Source organism: Plecotus auritus, assembly GCF_963455305.1.
Source record: "Plecotus auritus genome assembly, chromosome: 5".
Lineage (NCBI taxonomy): Eukaryota > Metazoa > Chordata > Mammalia > Chiroptera > Vespertilionidae > Plecotus > Plecotus auritus.
The window spans coordinates 183,638,418-183,658,315 of NC_137776.1; the positions used below are offsets into that span (position 1 = coordinate 183,638,418).

General features: G+C 53.3%; 1 protein-coding gene across 8 annotated transcripts in view; it reads right to left on the bottom strand.

The window, feature by feature from the left end:
• TSC1 (TSC complex subunit 1) overlaps nucleotides 1-19,396 on the bottom strand; it is a 38,596-nt gene extending 19,200 nt beyond the window's left edge. For 3 of the 8 annotated variants that reach the window (XM_080670898.1, XM_080670899.1, XM_080670893.1), the window contains exons 1-8: nucleotides 19,299-19,396; nucleotides 10,178-10,238; nucleotides 6,715-6,900; nucleotides 5,580-5,683; nucleotides 4,461-4,613; nucleotides 1,788-1,932; nucleotides 516-670; nucleotides 156-229 (exon numbers count right to left, since the gene is read on the bottom strand). In XM_080670898.1, the coding sequence (XP_080527024.1) occupies nucleotides 156-229; nucleotides 516-670; nucleotides 1,788-1,932; nucleotides 4,461-4,613; nucleotides 5,580-5,683; nucleotides 6,715-6,820 (737 nt within the window). In that variant the 5' untranslated portion in view covers nucleotides 6,821-6,900; nucleotides 10,178-10,238; nucleotides 19,299-19,396. Of the gene's footprint in view, nucleotides 1-155; nucleotides 230-515; nucleotides 671-1,787; nucleotides 1,933-4,460; nucleotides 4,614-5,579; nucleotides 5,684-6,714; nucleotides 6,901-10,177; nucleotides 10,239-14,284; nucleotides 14,418-18,990; nucleotides 19,012-19,298 lie in introns of those variants that run through there. The other 5 variants (XM_080670900.1, XM_080670895.1, XM_080670896.1 and 2 more) reach the window with 4 other exon arrangements.
• Between the last annotated feature and the right edge of the window lie 502 nt (nucleotides 19,397-19,898).

Consider the following 19,898-nt stretch of genomic DNA (forward strand, 5'->3'; position numbering starts at 1 on the left):
AGACGCACCGGGAGCTTTCCCTGCATGAGTCCTTTCCAGGGACCGACTCCATGAGCAGAAGAACCCATACTCCCCAATGACCTCTCGAGAGGACGTCTCCCCACCCCACTGCGATCTCGCCGGAGAGCCTGAGAAACATCCAGGGGTTTCCATACCTCCGAGGGTCCAGTTCATGGTCCTTGGATCCGGTCACCAGTTCCGGGTGGATCCGCACATGCTCCATCATTGGCTAGAAGGGTCCGGATGACAAACGAAAGGCTTAACTATCGCCATACAACAGGACAACAGGACATTATTGACGGTACAGAGGCACGAGTACTGATGCACGCCACAACAGGGGGAGCTTGGACACGTTAAGTGAAGGGCCCGTCACAGGGCCACACAGCACATGACAGGCAAGTCCATCAAGGCAGAGGGTGGGGGCCCTGGGCTGGGGCGGGATTCTCTTTTCAGAACTCCCCTCTACATCTAACACCAAGGAGTAAGTGCCGCCTGGCTACACGGCTGTCGTTTACCTTGACCACTTCCTCGAAGGTCTCCAGGTTCTCCTTCATGCTGTAGTGGGAGCGCAGGAAGGAGACGAAGTTGCAGGGGTACATCCCGTAGAGGCGATGGAAGAGGGCGTAGACGCTGGCGTGGAGGTGGACCAGGTAGATTTCCGCCACGTGGCCTGGAAAGGAGCCTCAGCTAGGCCCAAGGCTGACGTGGGCCCGGCAGACACAGGCCGACAGCTGCCGCCTCACTCCTTGCTCACGGACACTCCTCTTTGGCCCCCCGAGAGCGAGAGTGGTTTTCTACAGCGCAAGTGTGAGCACGCCAGCCACCCTGAAAATCCATGGTGGCTCCCTATGGCCCCGGGATACACACCCTCCCCGTGGAGCGACCCTCAGGCTCTGACTGAGCTAACTCTGCCTCCTCTCCAGTCATCCCTCCAAAGGGACCCCAACGCCTCCCCACACCGAGCCGCCTTGAGGACAGTCGCCGGCCCCAACACCTCTCATCCTCCTGCCCCTGCCCCGGCCCGGCTCAGCTGCTCAGAGAACGGCACTGCCGGCAGCCTCTGTACTCAGTGCCTGGCCCTGTGCGTGGTGCCCAGCAGACTTAGATATCTGTGATCAAGTGTGCGAGGACCTTTCAAAGCCAGCAGCCGTCTTAGCTACGCAAACTGTCCTGACATTCGCTTCACAAGAGCCGAGAGTGGAAGAAAGAACACGTAGTTCGCTAGCCCTGCCTGGACCGGTGGGAGCCACAAGTCCCCCGCAGACAGAAAGCCCCCTGCACGAGCAGCCCAGCCCGCCCCAGAGGGGACTCCGCCCCCGGCCCACGGCTGTGCTGGAGCCGGGGCTCATCCTTTCAAGTGCACACCTCGTGCTGGGACGTTCACGCACTCACAGCTGGAGGCGTCCTGACAGAGCGCGCTGCCTGCCGAGGTCCCCAGGTCCACTGCGTGTGGAACGAGAACACGGGTGGGGACGTGCAGCGTCCTCCCTCCTCCCACACACATGGGACCAGGTCCTGGCCAGCATGTCCCGCTCCGGCAGGGGTCACCGAGAGGCCGGGAGCTCTACCTCCTTCCGCTTCTCAGAGGAGGAACCCTTTGAGCCAGCGGAAGAAAGGCGTCGCACAGCATGCCTGGCTTCTGCCTGCAGTGGACACCGCCAGCTAGTCCCTCGTCTGGCTGGTGACAACCCCCACGCCAGCGACAGAAGTCGGCGCGCCCTTCCCTTTCCGCTCACCACTTGCTCGTCAGTGAAAGCACCCACCTGACAGGCACGAGGAGCCTTTACCTGGTTTCTTTAGGCACCACGACGACAGGCGGCCAAAGATGTCAAAGAAGTCATGCAGGTGCTGCTTGCCTGCCTGCGGGATCATGGGCAGCATGGTTATCAGCACTAGGACGCCGGTCGTGAGGACGATGACATCAGTGTCCACCTGCCAAGGAAAGGGCGCGCGAGAGGAAACACCTGTAGGTGCAGGGCTGCGCCACGAGGTGCTGAGGACCACGGGGCCCAATGAGAGCTTCGCTCAGACTCAGCCCCGCCCCTAAGGCCCGAAGGGTTTGGAGCAGGGGTCCTCAAACTTTTTAAACAGGGGGCCAGGTCACTGTCCCTCAGACCGTTGGAGGGCCGGACTATAGTTTTAAAAAAAACTATGAACAAATTCCTATGCGCACTGCGGGCCCGGGACGTGTCGGCTGCTAAGCAGGACAGGCAGTAGCACCCGGCGGGCCGCATGTGGCCTGCGGGCCATAGTTTGAGGACGCCTGGTTTGGAGGGACAGCACTGCAGCCGACTCCACAGGAGCTGCTGAGGGCCAGCCCGGCTGCAGGAGCTGCTGAGGGCCAGCCCGGCTGCAGGAGCTGCTGAGGGCCAGCCCGGCTGCAGGAGCTGGCGCGGGAACCACGCACCCGCATCCGGGGGAGCTTAACCTGGGTGGGGCGACGCCCACTCTTCAAGCCCGAGGACGTGGAAGCAGGACGTGGAAGCAGGACGTGGAAGCAGGACGTGGAAGCAGGAGGGGCTACTTTTTAACAGAACAGAGGAATGCAGCTGTTTTCGTTCATGCAACCAAATCCTAAAATGCTTACCTTCTTATAGTCAATTAAAAAACCACTGCACATTGACAAGTCACACACTTTTCAAAGGCTCACAACAGAAGTGTAACTGAAGATGAAGTTAGTAGAGCTAACAAGGTCCTGAACGGCGCACCTTCACGGTGCTTAGAAACCAGCAAATAACGGCGATACGGTGGCCTCTGCCTGTGTCTACAACACCCTACCCAGCGAGTGGCTCACTGTGGGCTCATGAAGACCCTGATGCCGATGGTACTGAGCCCTGGACTGCGACAGCGCCTCCCCTGGCCCCTGACCACATCAAGGCTGTTTGCCAAGTGGCTGGAATTCGGATTTAAGAAACAAGATAGTACCCAAGACTCCCGTGGAGGCTAAGACCCTCATTATTCCTATTTAAAAAGGAACCTATCCGTCTGGAAAGGTAGTGTTAAATATACTTAGTTTTCTCATCAAGCCCGTACCTCTGTTACGGCAGCTATCTACTGATAATAGAAAATGCGGTTAGGACAGCCGTGGGCAAACTATGGCCCGCGGGCCGGATCCGGCTGTTCTATCCGGTTCTCTTGCTCTCCCCTCCGCTCCTTTACTTTGAATTTATATTAGTTCACACGAACACTCCATCCATGCTTTTGTTCCGGCCCTCCGGTCCAGTTTAAGAACCCATTGTGGCCCTCGAGTCAAAAAGTTTGCCCACCCCTGGGTTAGGAGAATGTATGAGCTCCAGGAGAGAGGATTAACCCTCGTCTTACAACATCCTAACTGAAGGATTAATTTTCAAGTGATTTTTTTGGAAAAGATGAGTAGTTTTGGACTGTAAATTAAATGGGGTGCCTCAAAACTAGATTATCTCCTCATCAACCCAATAGCTTAAAAAATTAAGTTACTGCCCCGGTCAGGTGGCCGATGGGTTACAGCATCATCCCGTATACCGAAAAGTTTTGTGTTTGATTCTCGATCAGGGCACATGCCTAGGTTGTGGGTTCAATACCCTATTGGGGCTCCAACAGGGCATGTATGAGAGGCGACCGATCGATGTTTCTCTCTCTCTCCTTCTCTCTCTCTAAAAATCAATAAACACATATCCTTGGGTGAAGATTTAAAAATTTGGTAAAACTGTTCCTATTTTGTCCCAACACTACGTGCATGTTTCTATGACACCCTGTCAATGTGCCTCCTTGGGACCCACCTCCAGGGACCCTAAAGCAGCCAGTCCCCTCACTGGCAGAGGCACGAGCCCCCCTGCAGGGTGCTGTGCCAGAGGAGCCCGCGATAAACGCTCCGGCACGACCACGTCTCTGGGAGGAGAAGCACTTCCCGCTAACCACGTTTCCTTACTTCACCTCCCGAAACAAGTTCAGGAACTGGGACAGGTTAACGAGGAGCCCTGCGTAGCTCAGCCAGCCACGGCTGGCGCCAAATCACCAGGCTCTCTGGAGGTGTGACTCCCTGCGCAGGAACACGACGGGCGGAGCAAAGGCAGAGAGCGGCTTGGCGGCGCCGGGCGGGAGCTGTGGCAGCCGCGCGTCCATGGCAACGGGCCTTTGAGGCCTCACTCTATTAGCTAAAAGGAGCTTGGGAACGGGTTTCCCAAAGACGAGCCGGCGTATTTTCACCTGAGGGAAGGCTCGCCAAGGCTGGCATCGAAGAGGCTTGGGAAAGAGAACCAACCTGCCTGAAACGTTACCGTATCTGCTCGGACAAAAGCTACGGGACATCAGTGATGCCCTGAGAACGGCCTCAGTCCCAACCCTGCACTCGGAGAAACGCCAAATGCCTGGAGTCTTCAAACTCTCGAGCTTAAAATCTAGCGCGCTTGCTTGAAGTGACTCAACATTTCAGAGACGACACGCACAAAGCCATTTTGTTCGGGTTCTTACACGCGCCGTACCTTGAGACATTTTAGCAGAGAAGGCAGGAGAGGTGCTTGCGAGAGCTTATGCTTCCAGGGCGGCTGCAGTCGGATGGCGTGGCCCAGTAACGAGAGCGTGGATAACCGAGAGGCGGCTTTGCCCACGTATTCATTCATTTTGTCCAAGAGATGCTGGAGGTGTGAGAGAACGGGGAAATGTGTCTCAGTGAAGCGGGGGGTGGAGTAAGGGATCCAAGGGAGACCCTCGGATGCATGGACGAGGCCCACGCAAAGGCCAGAGGATGGTCCCCCGGCCCCCGAGGCTTCCCAAGATGTAGAGCAACGGTCACACAGGTAAAGGGGTCAAGTTCAAAATTTAAATCATGTTGGCCAACAATACACTGTCCCATATGGCCTGAGAGAGGACAGCCTGCACTTCCTGAAAGAGGGTCCCATGGCACAGGTCTGCGGGGAGGCAGGGAGGCCTCCTTCTGAGGCACGAACAGGCCACCCCTTACCACCACCAGCCCCGCCTGCGGTGCTGAAGCTGAGGCCCTGCTGGAAGCTCACTGCTGCTACCGCAGCCCGGCCGCCTGCTTTGGCCCCAAATAGAGATCAGGTAGCAGCGGAAGTTAAAATTCAGCCCAGCGTGAAAAGAACAAGACGGCAAGGTCTTCATATTCTGGGGAAGTCACCAGCCTACGACCTCGGACGCCCCAAAGTCTGCCGTCACAGTGCTCTTCTAAGCGAAACGTAAGGGCCCTCCAAGAGCTGGGAAGCTGGACTCACCCATTAGTCCCGCTAGTTTGCACTTAAGATTTCCCCACGTTAATTAGAAGTTGAAAACCCCACTTAGAGCATGGGTTTAACAAGGGGTACTTCATGAATTGAAGTGGCACGGTACCATTCTAGTATTGGGATTCCAGGATTTTTTTAAACAGCAAGATCTTAAAAAGCCTCTGGAATTTATTTCACTTTGTACACTTTTCCGGAGATATAGGTCCTGCGGGTGACATGTGGTGACACCTGGGAACAAGGCCCCATGGCAGGCAGAGGTTGGGGGAGGGGTGAGCTCCGGAGCCTGCATGTGGGTGCACGGAGAAGCCAGCACACCTCTCGGGAGAAATCTCCCACGCTCTGCTCTATACCTGCAGTTACCTTATCGTGTGGCTCTTGCAAGGTAGTCAGGATGTGCAATACTTGCTGAGAATTGGTTTCCAGGTAATAATCCACCAAGGTGTTCACAAGCATCGGACCACGGTCTAAATAAAGAAAGGGTGGTTTCCCATAGTTACTTCCTTTAACATTCTAAATTTACCTCAGATCGTTGCCAGTCACAAAATCCAGAAAATGTTTCTCTATACGTTACCCAAAGTCGTACGAAGCTCTCTCTCTGTTTCGTTACGTTCACTTAGGTTTAACCGTAAGACAACACCAAGTTTATTTGCCTAAATAACCATATAAGCACATGAAATGCCAGTTCCTTTTCTATTACTTTTTTTTAATTACAAAAGATAATTCATTTTGCCCGGCCAGTGTGGCTCAGTGGTTGAGCATCGACTTATGAACAGAACCAGGTCACTGTTTTTTTGTTTTTTTGTTTTTTTGTTTTTTACCAAAAATACGTTTTTAATATATGAGCATATAAATATCTGAGGGAGTTTTAGGATCCTGCAAGAAGAATGATAACATACAAATGAAAAGCTGTTCTGAAATTGCCAGAGCATCTGTCTCCACCACTTTTGCTTTCCATAGACATGCTTAAGTATTTTTTCAATTACATACAAAATGAAATTCAAGTATGTGTTAAACTTGAGTTAAAGTTGGTATTTTTTAGATCCTTTTAAATTGTTGGGTATCATAACCAGGTCACTGTTCAATTCCCAGTCAGGGCACATGCTCGAGTTTGGGGCTCGATCCCCAGTGTGGGGCATGCAGGAGGCAGCCAATCAATGATTCTCTCTCATCATTGATGTTTCTCTCTCTCCCCCACCCCTTCCTCTCATTTGAAATCAATAAAAATATATTTTAAAAAAGGATGGCAGAAACTTGGGTGCTGGGTGCGTGGGGCTCACGATGGGATTCTCACATCTGTCTGTGTCTGTGTCTGTGTGCACATCTGCATGTTCTGGAGGGAGAAGCTGGACACACACCGAGAGTGGGTCCACCACTGGGAGCTCCTTCTTGGGGCTTACAGACCCCTGGGAAGTGAAACCACAGCTGAGCCGCAGGGTTCTGCTCAGCTCTGGGTCGCGCTCTGCCGACGAGCTGAAAAGAACCCGCTCTCACTCACCAGCATTGAGGTTCTCTTTAAAGACGGCCGTGACGTCATCACGCACGCTCAGCACGGGGGAGTCCAGCATGGAGAGCAGCTCCCCGAGGTTGGCTTGTTGGGCCATTTTCTCACGCAGACGTGCTGCGCCGGGTCCAGGACGTTCGTTACAGACGCTGAAGGCTCTTCATTGGTGCCGCTACCAGGCTGAGGAAAAGGAAGACGCCAGTGTGACCATACAGTCTCATGTTCCCACAAAAAACTGCCTGGAAGGCAGAGCAGCGCATGCGTTCCAAGTGTGTGCAGAACGCTGTTAGGGGAGCAGCGCGGGCGTGAGAGAGCCCTGCCTCTGACAAACTCACGGAGAGGAGTCCTACAGTCAGAGAGAACCAACCACCACACGCCAGAACCGACTGTCACAGCAACTCCGCGGAAGAACCAAGTCAGCGTTCTTCCTGCTTCTGATTCTGCCTTGGCTGTTGGCTAAGACAGTTTGTTTTTCAAATCAGCGCGTAGAAGCAGGTGGACTATTTGCAGAAAAGGAACTAACAGCATAGTATTTTTTTTTTAATTCTGATTTTTTAAAAATTTAATCTTCATTGTTGAAAGCATTGCATATGTCCCCGTTTTTCCCCCATTGACCCCTTCTAGCTGCCCCCCCCAAGGCCTTCACCACCCTACTGTCTGTGTCCGTGGGTTACACATATACGCAGACAAGTTCTTTGGTTGATCACTTCCCACCCCGCGTTTTCTTCTTGACCTTCGCTCCAATGTCTGCGAGTAGAAGCGAGCACAGCCGGTTAGGTCCCCAGGCCCTGTCCTCAGGGTGTGAACCAGGCGTCCTTTCTCCGTTGGGAGCGTGCACGCCTCACGCCGCTGGCTCAGGCAAGGGGCTTCAGGGCCAACGGCACCTTCAAAGCTCAGTTCTTTACTACAGCGAGGCAGCTGCACCATCTTTACATACGAAAGCAGCTCACTCACCAAGCGTGGCTGTACACACACCAAGCCTTTCTCCCACTGCGGTCTTGAAAGCTCTGTTTCCCAAACCAGGTAATGACCGCTACCACGTGTCCGACAGGCGCTGCTCCCCTTCCACGGACACCATCAACTACGCTCCTTTCCTACAGCCGTGTGAGTGGTCTTGGTCCCATGTTCGTAGGGAGAGGAACAGGGTAGGCCTTCCGCTCGGGGTCACAGAGCTAGCAGGAGGCGAACCAGGGGAGAACTGCAAGCTGAGCCCCAATCTGCCGGGCTCCAAACCCCCAAGCCCTCCAAGGTGACAGTGTGCGAGCGTGTGGCTTTGGCCCTCACGGCTGCTCTCTGAGGTCAGCAGTCCTTACCCTCATTTGACAGAGGAAAATACGGACACTCAAAGAGGATGAGTTTGCTGAGGTCACGTGGTGAAGCGAACACAGTTGGCCAAGCTCCCGGCCAATGAGTAGACATGTCATGTGCAGCCATTTGCACTCTTACTGCCTCAGGACCCTGCATTTTAATAGGCACCCAGGTAATTCCCATCAGGGTGACATGCATGCCCTGTTTGAGAAACACTGTGCTGAAGAATTAACTCCTAGCATGGCAAGTTTAGAGTAACAATGATCCTAGGAACCCGAGAGTATTAACTGCTACCATCCACGCTCTTGTTTAATTATAACCTGGTTAATAGTCACTGATTTGGCTCTTTGAGTCAGAAGTTCATTAGCCAGAAAAATTAACTGAAATGTCTAAATGCATTTCTGATAGCAAATCATGAAACAGGAAGCTGCTGGGTCACACCTAGAAATGTAAATCTTACAGGTAAATCACAAAGCAAGTCCGCCTGGAAGGGCTCAGGAACCTTACGGCTGGTAAGATTTCATCACAGAAGAGCTCAAAACTGAGAAGAGAAACAAAGGTCACCATCGGAGCTGGATTAAATTACGGTTATAAGTAAAGACACCCGAAACCTGCATGTTCACGTTGACCAATGTCACCCCAATACATTTAATTGAAAAAGTTTTTAAAAATTAAAAAAAAAAAAAAAAACTAAAAAAGTAAGTGCGACACCACCAGCCTGCTGGTTGCTGCTTCCTGGAGAGGACTGAGTGAGAGGCTGGAGGTACACTCAGCACAGGCCTGCCCGAGGAGCACTCGTTGGGAGGGGAGCACCGGGCGCAGACCTGGCACCCACTCGGAAGGTAACTCCTTAGCGCAGGCGTCCTCAAACTACGGCCCGCGGGCCACATGCGGCCCGCCGAGGACATGGATCCGGCCCGCCGGGTGCCGCTGCCTGTCCTGCTTAGCAGCCGACGCGTCCCGGGCCCGCAGTGCGCATAGGAATTTGTTCATAGTTTTTTTTTAAACTATAGTCCGGCCCTCCAACGGTCTGAGGGACAGTGACCTGGCCCCCTGTTTAAACAGTTTGAGGACCCCTGCCTCAGCGGCACGTCTACCGGCCTAGCCCCGTGCTCACTGCCACTTCAGTTAAGTCACAGAGGACGCTCCGACCTAAAGTATTCTGTCCGTAAGGTCGGTTTTGTTCCACTGACGCTGCTGCGTACTGGCCTAGTCCCGTGAGACGCTGTCTTTTGCGCGCGGAGACGGCCCTGTCGGGGCCGGTCCTCCAAAGGAGGAGCCCAGGGCAGAGTGACGGGAGCTCAGTTCTACACACAGATGGCGCCCGCCCAGCAGCGGGCAGCGGCCAGGCTGACCAGCCTGGACACCCAGCTTGCTGCCCAGTGTGAATATCATGTAGGCACACACGTCTGCTTTCTGAAGCCTACTCCTTCCCAGCGCTTTACAGAAGCCAAAGCACATGGGGACACTTTTGGCAACAAGCTCTTCTCTTTGGTTCTGAAATTCTAAACTTTAACCATCTTTTCTAGTCTCTAGAAAAAGGTATAAATATTGTGTGCGATTCTTCATTTAGGTAAGCGAAGTTTAAGGACTTCTGATATTCCAGAAAGCCCTCCCGGGAGTTCAATCATAAGCTCTTGGAATGAGTCCCATGATTTGGAACATCTCTCCTTTTCATTTTTATTTTTGTTGCTGTTGTTTTTGCTAATCTTCACAGGTGGACATTTTCTTCCATTCATTTTTAGAGAGTAGGAGGAAGGAAGACAGAGAGAGAGAGAAACACTGATGTGAGAGAAACACATCAATTGGTTGCCTCCCGCGCACACCAACACCGGGGCTAAGGATCGAACCTAAAACTCAGGTAGGTGCCCTTGACCTGGAATCGAACCCGAGACACTCCGGTGTGCAGTCCATCGCTCTAACCACTGAGCAACACCAGCCAGGGAGCATTGCTCCTTTTTAAACTCATTCAAATATTTCCCAAGCACCTCGGTGCAGGGTGCCATGCGGGGCGGACAGCCCTAGCAAGTGCAATGAAGAACTGTATGTGCACATGCAGGGAATGGCCGTGGTTCAGGGGGTGCGCAAAGGAGGGGAGGGAGCAGCTCCCTGCTGCCCCCCCAACCAGTGGACTGAGCTGACAGCTTACCTGTTCTGAGGACAACTGGTAACTCGGTTTCCAGTGGTCAGCCGGGCGCCTCTCATGGTCACTGGGGGAACACACACACGGACATAAACTTACAACAGAGTGAACCAGAGACAACCAGAGCGCGTCCAGGGTCCCCTGGCTCCGCCTCCTCCCACTCCAGCCCTGAGAGGGGCCGTCTGCTCTCCCCGGGAACGAACACTGACAATCCCTGGGCCTCCCTCCCCCAGTCTGCATTTCCAAACAGCTGGCTGCTGGGAAATTCTGTAGATTGTGCGGAACTTGCACCCTCTGCCTCTAACTGTCTGTGTGCTAGAGCAATAAACGAACGGTCAGCAGCGAATGGTCGGGACAGGCTGCAGCATCAGAGGGTTCCGAGCTGAAGCCACGCTCTGCCATCACTGGCTGTGGAACTTCTGGCTCCGCATGCCAAGTCTCTGATGTCTGACCTTAAGCTCCCCATCTGCACAGCGAGAAGGGCAATGGCCTCTTCCTCACAGGCTGTGTGGCGACTGGAGGTGACGCGTCCCGGAGCCCTGGGCACAGTGTGTGGCACGGGGTATGACTCCTGGAGCCCCAAGGCTGGGGAGTGCCAGGCCCTCCGTGGGCCTGCATCGCCTCAGCACCCACCACCTCCCCCCACTACCCACCCCACTGGCCTCTCAGTCTCTCAGCCAAAACACCCCATTTCAGGACCTGCCGACCCCCAAGCTAAGTCTTCACCCTTCACTCTCAGCTTAAACCTATTTCCTCAGAGAAGCCTTCCCGCCCGCCACTGCCAAGTCCCAGGCCAGGTCGGGTCCCGTTGCTACTGAGCGGCTGCATTTCTGTGTCAGCGTGCCGTTAGTCCTATTCAGGAAGGGCTGCATCTCTAGCAGCTACCCGGTCGTCAGGCACAGCAGGTGCTCGAAGTATGTCTTATTCCTTCAATATTAGGGACCTCAACTCGTTTCTATCCATTAGCCTACCATAAACCTGCTTACAGTATAGGTAGCTTTGCTTAAAGTCGCAGAACCTAACAACGATGTTAAGTGATGATTTATTGTGCTTGTTGATTGAATGCCTAGGTGTTAAAATAGTCTTAAATGTACAGAGCTGAATTCTGCTTGCAAAACAGCACAGCCTTCATCTAATCTCCCTGACAAGCATAAAATATTTGTGGAGCTATCATTTCTCCAGTCTTCCCTTTTACCCTACTTCCTGCTCACCTCATGTTAAATGTGTCAAATATCCTATAGAATAGAAGCGTAGTATGCAAATTGTCCCCTCAACCAGGAGTTCGTCCAGGAGTTCAACCAGGGGGCGGGTCCAGCCAGGGGAACGAAGGGAGTACCCAGCAGCCATTAGACCCCACCCGTGCACGAATTCGTGCACCGGGCCTCTGGTGAGTATATAAATACATGCATTCCAGCTTGTTCGAAATGTGTTCGGGCACGGGCTGACCACTGGCTGGGAGCTCCAGGAGGACAGCGACCACCCGGCCCACCGACGACACCGTGGCCATCCCAGCATCTGCCATGAAGCACGTAACCAGCGTCTCTGGTCGGCATTCCAGCGCTGCCTTTAGAGCATGAACGCTGGGCCCCCTACACTATATACACCTAATTGCCCTGAGCGCGGAAAAGCCGGAAATAAGCCTTCCATGTGCCATCCTGGTCACTGTCCAACTAGGGGACTGAACGACTCTCTAACAATGGAAATCTCTTGCCCAGACGACAATGTCATTCTACTTCCGCGTGGCGCACACTCCACGCATTAACACCGTGGTCCTCAGTGGCACGTGCACACGTGCGCGCGGTGCTGGGGGCAGGCTGGCCCTTCAGACACGGAGCACTTGCCTGGCCAGTCACTCGACTAGGGAAAGCGCTGGAACTAAACAGGAGCCCCTCATCTTCAGAACCCTGAGGTCAGCTGTTAGCCCAGGGAGTCATACGGACTTCCTGCAAGTGACCCTAGCTGGGTCTTTACCTGGAAAGCAGTAGCTAAGGGTAAAATTCAGACACAATACGACGCGCTCTCACAGCCTGCCCAGCTGGTAAAGGCGCTGGCACAGGAAACCAGGCTTTCTGTCCGATGCCAACACGAGACTCCTCAACGCCTCACCGCTACGCTGAAAACTGCCACGGCCATCATCAGCATCACTGCAACGCTGGCAGGTCAAAGACCACCTGCCATTAGTGACACTCTATGTGTTTGCTCTCTCACTAACTTACAGTTAAATCCTGCCCTACAGCCAGGCTGGCGTGGCTCAGTGGTTGAGCGTCGACCTATGCCATGCCTGGGTTGTGGGCTTGGTCCCCAGTGTGGGGCGTGCAGGACGCAGCCCATCGATGATTCTCTCTCATCATTGGTGTCTCTCTCTCTCTCTCTCCCTTCCTCTCTGAAATCAATAAAAAGATATTTTTAAAAAGTCCTGCCCTCGCCAAAACCGGTTTGGCTCAGTGGATAGAGCGTCGGCCTGCGGACTGAAGGTCCCGGGTTTGATTCCGGTCAAGGGCATGTACCTTAGTTGCGGGCACATCCTCAGTGGGAGGTGTGCAGGAGGCAGCTGATCGATGTTTCTAGCTCTCTATCCCTCTCCCTTCCTCTCTGTAAAATATCAATAAAATATATTTAAAAAAAAAAAAAAAAAAAGTCCTGCCCTCTAGAGGGACCCTGGGGGAGAACCGCTTGGTCAGTGACGTGAGAGGAGACCTGCGGAGCCCTGATGAGAAGTGCGAAGGGAGCAGACCCCTGCCCAAGGCGTGAGCACCCGAGGGGTGGGAACGGAGGCACCTGTCAGAGTATAACAGGGCCAATCCACGCTCTTGTTTCAAAAACCAAAGGAAAAAAAAAACTTGCCCCAGATCGAGACCTCCCCTTGTGATGGTTTGAAGCGATGCTCTCACCACAGCCACGCTGTAATTGCCCTTCTACAGGCAGCCTTTTCGGACAAAAATGAACGCAGGTCTGAGGACGATGAGGGCTCTGCGCGTTAGTATCCTGAGATCAGACAGAAGGAACGGAGGTCCATTTGTTTTCACACGGCAGGTGTCCACAGACTGACGGCTCAGACACCTGGGATTACACACCAACTCCCGCGTACCTGCCACAGGGACCTGTCGGCAGCGGGACCTGTACACACGTGTCACATGTCTCCGCCCTCAACAGGATGCGTGACGGGCCGTGAGGCAGCTAAGACCTACACAGCCTTTAGGAACACCGGGGGCAGGTACCGACAAGGCCTTCAGAAAACATCCGCTGACCGTCCCGACTTTGGGGAGCGGGTGCTGCGTGTGGCCTTCTACCCCAGGAGCCCAGATCTGCGCACCCCACACAGCAGGCAACTACAGAGCCCAGCGCCCGAGATAACTCTGCACACACTTGTCTGTGACAAACCAACCAACCAACCAACACGCCGGTGTGGCTCAGTGGGTAGAGTGCCGGCCCAAGGACTGAAGGGTCCTGGGTTCGATTCTGGTCAAGACTTCCATGGCAGGCTTGATCCCCCGGCCCTGGCCTGGGTGTGTGCAGGAGGCAACCAATTGATGTCTCTCTCACGTCGATGTTTCTCTCTGACTCTCCCCCTCCCTTCAACGCTCTCTAAAAATAACCAGTGGGAAAATATCCTCAGGTGAGGAGTACCCCAAAACAAAAAAAAACAAACCCAAAACACAACTAAGGGTATAAATGAAGGCAGGTATTTCTTCATTATACTTATTTCCTATACTCAGGTTTTTACTAGAAAAAACTCCAAGGCAATTCAGACACAGGTTCGGGCATAGAGGGACTATTTCATTACCAGCAACAGCAGATGTAAAGCAGAAATATCACACTAGTACAGTAGTAATACAGTTAGCGTGTTAACAGTGCTGACAGTGATGATCTGCTAGTCAGATACTATTACACTATCATGCGAGGCTCTGAGGCGACTTCCTAGGGTAACACCCCAGCAAGTGAACGAAGGGGCCTTCGGCACAAATGCACCCAAAGGGTGAGACACCAGCTCCCAGCCCCCCTTCCTCCCAGTGCACAGAAGGAAAGGGATGGGAGCAGGACGTACTACTTGGTGTGTAAGGAAAACAGCTGCTGGCGAGACCTGCCAAAGCCTGCAGTCACGTGTGACTTAACTGGTCTCGGTGGTAGTCCTTGTCAAGGTCACACAAGCTGGGGCAGGAGAGCTCCAGATTCTCCATTCAGAATTTTGCCATCGGGGAGCTTGACGGACAGCTTGCGGACACTTGTATCGTATTTCAAAGGTCGCCTGCAGGGACAGAGCTCCGTTCTGGTAAGGCATATTCTTCTATGAATAAGGTTTCTTATGTTTGACTTTTTATTAGCATGCACAAAATTATTTAGTACAATATGCAGGCCAGACGGATATCATGTGTGTGTCAAAAAGTCACCACACAGAACTTACCCCAAAAAGAAATGTGAGATTTCTGTATGTTTCAAACTCAGAGGACTAACACAGAAATGCCCAGGAATAAACAGGTGGGGTTGGAAAGTCTAGGCCTGTGGTCCTCACACCAGCAACCTCAGCATCACCTGGGACCTGTGAGGAATGCCAATTCCTGGGCCTCGCCCCAGATCTCTGAATCAGAAACTTGGGGAGTGGGGTCTTCCGGGTGATTTTGATGCTCAGTAAAGGTTGAGAACCAGTGGGCCAGGGAAAAGAAGAAGGATGAAGGTGAGAAACATTATATATATTTTTATATCTACTTTGAGGTTCAAAGGAAAAAAAAAATAGTGCATAAACCTTGGGGGAAAAAAACAAAGGAATTCTACTCGGTGCTAAAGGTACCAGCACAGACTGAACGCCGGGCCTGACTCGCATTTAGCAAGTTACAGACCTGAGTTCTCCACTTCTGATGTTTAACGTGGCACCCAAAGGTGAATTTCCGGTGAGGTGTAAAGAATCCTTCAATATAAAAGTTTGACAAAGTGATTTGTAATGCAAGCAGTACGTAGGCCCATCTTTAAAAGACTTGGGCCTCTTCTACCTACTAGTTAAGAAAAGAGATTGTTTCAAATAAAGCCCAAGTCCGCTTTAAGAGCAGTAATCGATCTAGAATGGTCGGCTGAGCTCCAAGATGGGTCTATGAAGTTCCTGAAGCCATCCCCAATACTTCATCTGTCTACGAATGTTCTTGGTGGGGGGGGCGGGGAGGGCTATTTGGTCCACAGTTCCCCTGGATTTTAGAGGGGAACTGAGCCCCCTCTTTCCCCACCAAAAAAAAAAAGATTAAGAATCACTGACATATGAGTTAGTTTGTGAGATTAGCAGTTCAGGCAGTTTAACAACGTGAAATATATAAACTTTATTACAACAATATTGTATTGCTGGAGACCTAAGTTAGCTCAGCATCTATCCATCAACAACTTGTATGCAGAACACTGATAAAACCACCTTGTAACTTAAAATGGATACATTTCGCGTTGTTACTGCGCTCTGTGAGCCCCGCCAAGCAGCCAGGTCTGAGTGCCTGCAGACGCTAGACCACTGACTGCATTTGTTCTTCCTCATCCCTCTCCACTGTGTCTTCCATCACCAACAGAAGGGCACACTTGTCCCTCGTTACTCAAATACTTCATGGTCTTTGCTGCCGTTATCTTCACACAGAGACCTAGGAGTTCTAGGCCAGGAACGGCCACGCATTGTTTTTTTTTTTATCAAACCTTGGGTTTTAAGGCACTTTACTCATTCGATGACAATCTGAACTCATTCCATCTTTTAAAATATTGTTACCATTTGCTACTTCCCTGTATAGAACAAAAGTTAGCAATGCACAAGAGAAGGCACAAGAAAAAATTAGCAAGATCCTGAGAATGAATATATATATATATATATATATATATATATATATATATTATATATAATAGTATATATGACTTTTTATTCTCCCCACAAAAAGAGGCATTAAACATTAAGTTACTAATTTCTAATAACTACAGGCTTAAAAAGTAAATCAGAAAATTGCTGATGGTAGACCTCTCTCAGACCAACTTAAAATAGGGGAAAATGAGTATTTCATGCAAACTACATTATATTAAACACTGAAGGGGAAAAACTCAAGTGTTTGAGTATATACTAGTTACACACACACACACATACACACACTAGTATATATGTATATATTTAAAGCAAAAAGCTACAGGTTTGAAGGCGGAGTATCCTTTCTTTCATGATTGCAGCTACTGAAATGACAAACAACACTAACCTCTCAAAGAGATTTATAATATGAGGAAATTACCTTTTAAAAACACTGTGACATAAAGGAAAAGATAAACAGGTCACCAGTCAACAGGTCAGGCTAAAAGTCACCAATTTGCTGAGATATTATCAAGCCATGAGCACTTTGATCCAATCAACTAGGTCAGAATGTTTAACTGAAGGCCCCGGGAAGACCTTAAATCACAGAAAGTTAGACTTAGGAGCACTCTAACTTACAGTCCAACTCTTATTTCACAAATGAAGAAACTGAGGCTCAGAGGACGTAAGTGACTTGTTCGAAGTTGAAAGCTGTGTGACTTTTAGAAAGCTTGCAACGATTGATATATTGCTGTGTTTGGCTCATCGGCATCCAAGAATGTCCACTGAATTCCAGGAGAAGCTCAGGTTAGCCCACTGTGGCCCTGGGACCCGGCAAAGAGTGTGCCTGCACCCTAACAAACTGTGGAAGACAGGGCTGTGAGATCAGGTCCGCCGTCATTCAGAGCCCAGAGCTCACCCCACCGCACACACCAGGGGCAGAAGCTACTTTAAAAAACGCCTGTGCAGTCAGTCATCACTTGAAGGAAAAGAGCCACATTGGAACTCTAGGGCACCGGTCCGCAACCTCCGGGGCACATCAGCACCACCTGTGGCTTCTCCCAGAAAATGCGCCCAGGGCGTCCCACAGACTGAGCACGAGGTCTAAGAGCGGTGGGGTCTGACATGTGGGGTGGAGGTTCTGATGAACACTGTTAGAGCTCGTTTCCAGCAACTGTATTATTCTGGAAACATCACACAGACAGGTATACATGCATTTGTCCTAGTAAGACTGTCAGGTTTCATCGCACAAGTGAAACCAGGCATGCGCAGAAGGGATCACATTACACCTGGGAGCAAGGAGCAGGAGGAGCAGCAGCAGCAGCAGGAGGAGCAGCAGCAGCAGGAGCTGAGGGCTTTGCTCCTACCCCAGTGAGGAGGAATGCAACTGACTCAAAGGACCTGAGCCACTCCAATGGCACACACTGGAGACCCAACCAGGACTTTGGGAACATACCGCGTTGCTATGACACCAGGAAATGCACGGGGGAAGCAGGCCTGGGACGTAAGAGTGTTTCGGATGAGATATTAACTTGGGTAAGAGGCTGTTCTCCACGTGCCTCTTCCATAAACCCCGTTCAGTTCCCCAGGCGGGTAAGGGATCCCTCCGCCCCCCCGGGCAACAGCAAAGAATGTTTCCCTGCTTCTGAGCCCCCTTTCCCTGATGCGCGGCTGTTAAAGGTACACCTCCCTGCACAGCCCGAAGTCGGTCTTCACATTTGCATACTCCAGGTTTCCTCGGGAATGTTCAACTTGAGAACCACAGCTGGTCGCTCAGAAAACCCAGGGCTCCCAGAAGATCCGGTTTAGTAGCCCTTCTTGAAATGGACCGCGCCACTCTGCCAACACGCTGGCATTCAGATGAGTCCACGCTGACCCCAAAATTATAAACCAAAATTAAATACATCTCGGAAGAGTATTATTCTATCTCAGTACTGCTTACAGCACACTCTAGGTAAAGCTCAGTGCTATTTCTATGCTTTCTATTAAAAAAAAAAAAAAATCCAGCGAGGGTTTTAAGCAGGACTTCTTTCTGCAGTAAACTCATCAGTTTTTATAAAAAAAATACCAAATACTCCCCCACCTAGACCAGCCTGTCTGCATGCACCACACTGCCATCCCAAACCAAAGCCAGGGCGTGTAAGCCATTGCACACCCCCTCAAAACTACACACACACACACACACACACACACACGCACACGCACACGCACACACAGGCACCTGGGCAGGAACCCTGATCACTGATTCATGCTGATCACTTCATGAGAATGACAGGACAGCTCACTGAGAGTGGGGGGTGGGGGGCGGGGGGGGGGAGGAGCAATGAGGACGGGTCCACCGTCTTGCAGTCAGTCAGACCCCGGTTCCCACACTTCCACAGGTGACCTTAGGCAGGTGGCCCGAACCCCTCCGGGCCTCAGTCTCTCCATCTGAGAGATGGGGGTGTTAACAGTGGCTGCCTCCTCCCTTTGTGGCGAGGGATGAGGGCAGAGCACTTGCACACGGAGAACTCCCTGACCGGGAGCTGCTGCACTGGGGGGCCCGCACCCCCCCCCCCCCCACCGCCAAGGCACAGGCTCCCCTCCCCCCTCCCCGCCCCATCCCAAACGCGGCGGGCGAACTCTCTCCCGGGACACAAAGGAGAGCTCTCCTGCTCAAGCTCTCCGGCTGCCAGCCCTTCACCCTCCAGTTCCTCGAATGAATGGATGAGCGCCTAGGAGCGCCTCTGCACATAGCTGTCTCGCAGGCATCACCTCTGCTGACTGGAGGTAACTGTTTCCCCGTCACGGGCCACCCACGAGCACCCCCGGAGCCAGGCCCTCCCGTCCCGCCGGGCTCCGCGGGGAACCCGAGGCAGGCGAGCCCTCGGTGCCCGCAGGCAGCCTCCATTCATTCGGCCCCCACCCCGGACCCTCTCCTCACGCCCGGGGACCGGCCCCGCCGCCCGAGGGTCTCCCCCCGGCCCCCTGCACCCCCCTGGGGCCTGTCACCCCCACCCGGTGAGGGGCTGGCGAGGGGGCTCACCTCCCCCCGGCCCTGGGCGCCACGGCCCGGCCGTGCATCCGTCCGCGCCCCTGGCCGCCGACGAGGGACGAGGTGCCGGCCAGGCCCGCCTCCCCACCCCAGGGACCCGCCAGCCCAGCCGGGCCCCACCGGAGACAGCGCATAATGAGAGAGAGGGAAAAGCTTTCCAAATCCCCCTCCCGGAGTCCCCTCCACAGCAAGAAAGCCCCTGGCCCCCGCCCCCCAGGGCCTCCCCGACTGGGGTCATGGTGCCGGGGCAGCCCCGAGAAGGTCCCATGAGAAGGAGGGGGAGACACCCCCATACTCACCCACCGTCTCCTCCCCCTCAGCTGTTTACCTCACAGTCCCTCCAGCCTACAGGGCGCCGCCATCTTGGACGTACAGCACCTCCCCCGTCGTGAAGAGTCCACGGCTGGCGACAGCTTCCGCCACGAAAAAGAGTCCCCCGCGGGGCCTCGCCTCCCCCTCGAACCCAGCGACCGGTGATCGCGGTCGGCCGCCACGCTGGACGGAGGAGGCCGTCCTGCTCATTCCTGATGATGCCAACTGGGGGAGGAAGAACCGGCGAGAATTTATGAGGTGGGGAGGGGGCGGGGCCTGGCGGAAGGATCCCGAAAGGAGGCTGCTGAGCGATCTTGTGACTCCGAAGGAGGCAAAAAGAAGGGCCGGCGCGGTGGGCGGAGCCACGCGAGAGAGCGAGGGGCGGGGCGCAGGTCACGTGGCCCCGCGGCTGCGCGGGCGGGGCTGTGCCAGAGGCGTAAACAAGTTGGCGGGGCTGGGTGTGGTTGGGGCGCCTTCTGCCTTCCCTGGGCGTCTGGCTGGCAGGCCGGTGCCGGGCCACGGAGCTGCGATCCTGTGTCCCCAGAGCCACTGGGGCCCGCGTGGGTGAAGGGTCAGTCGGGCCGCCT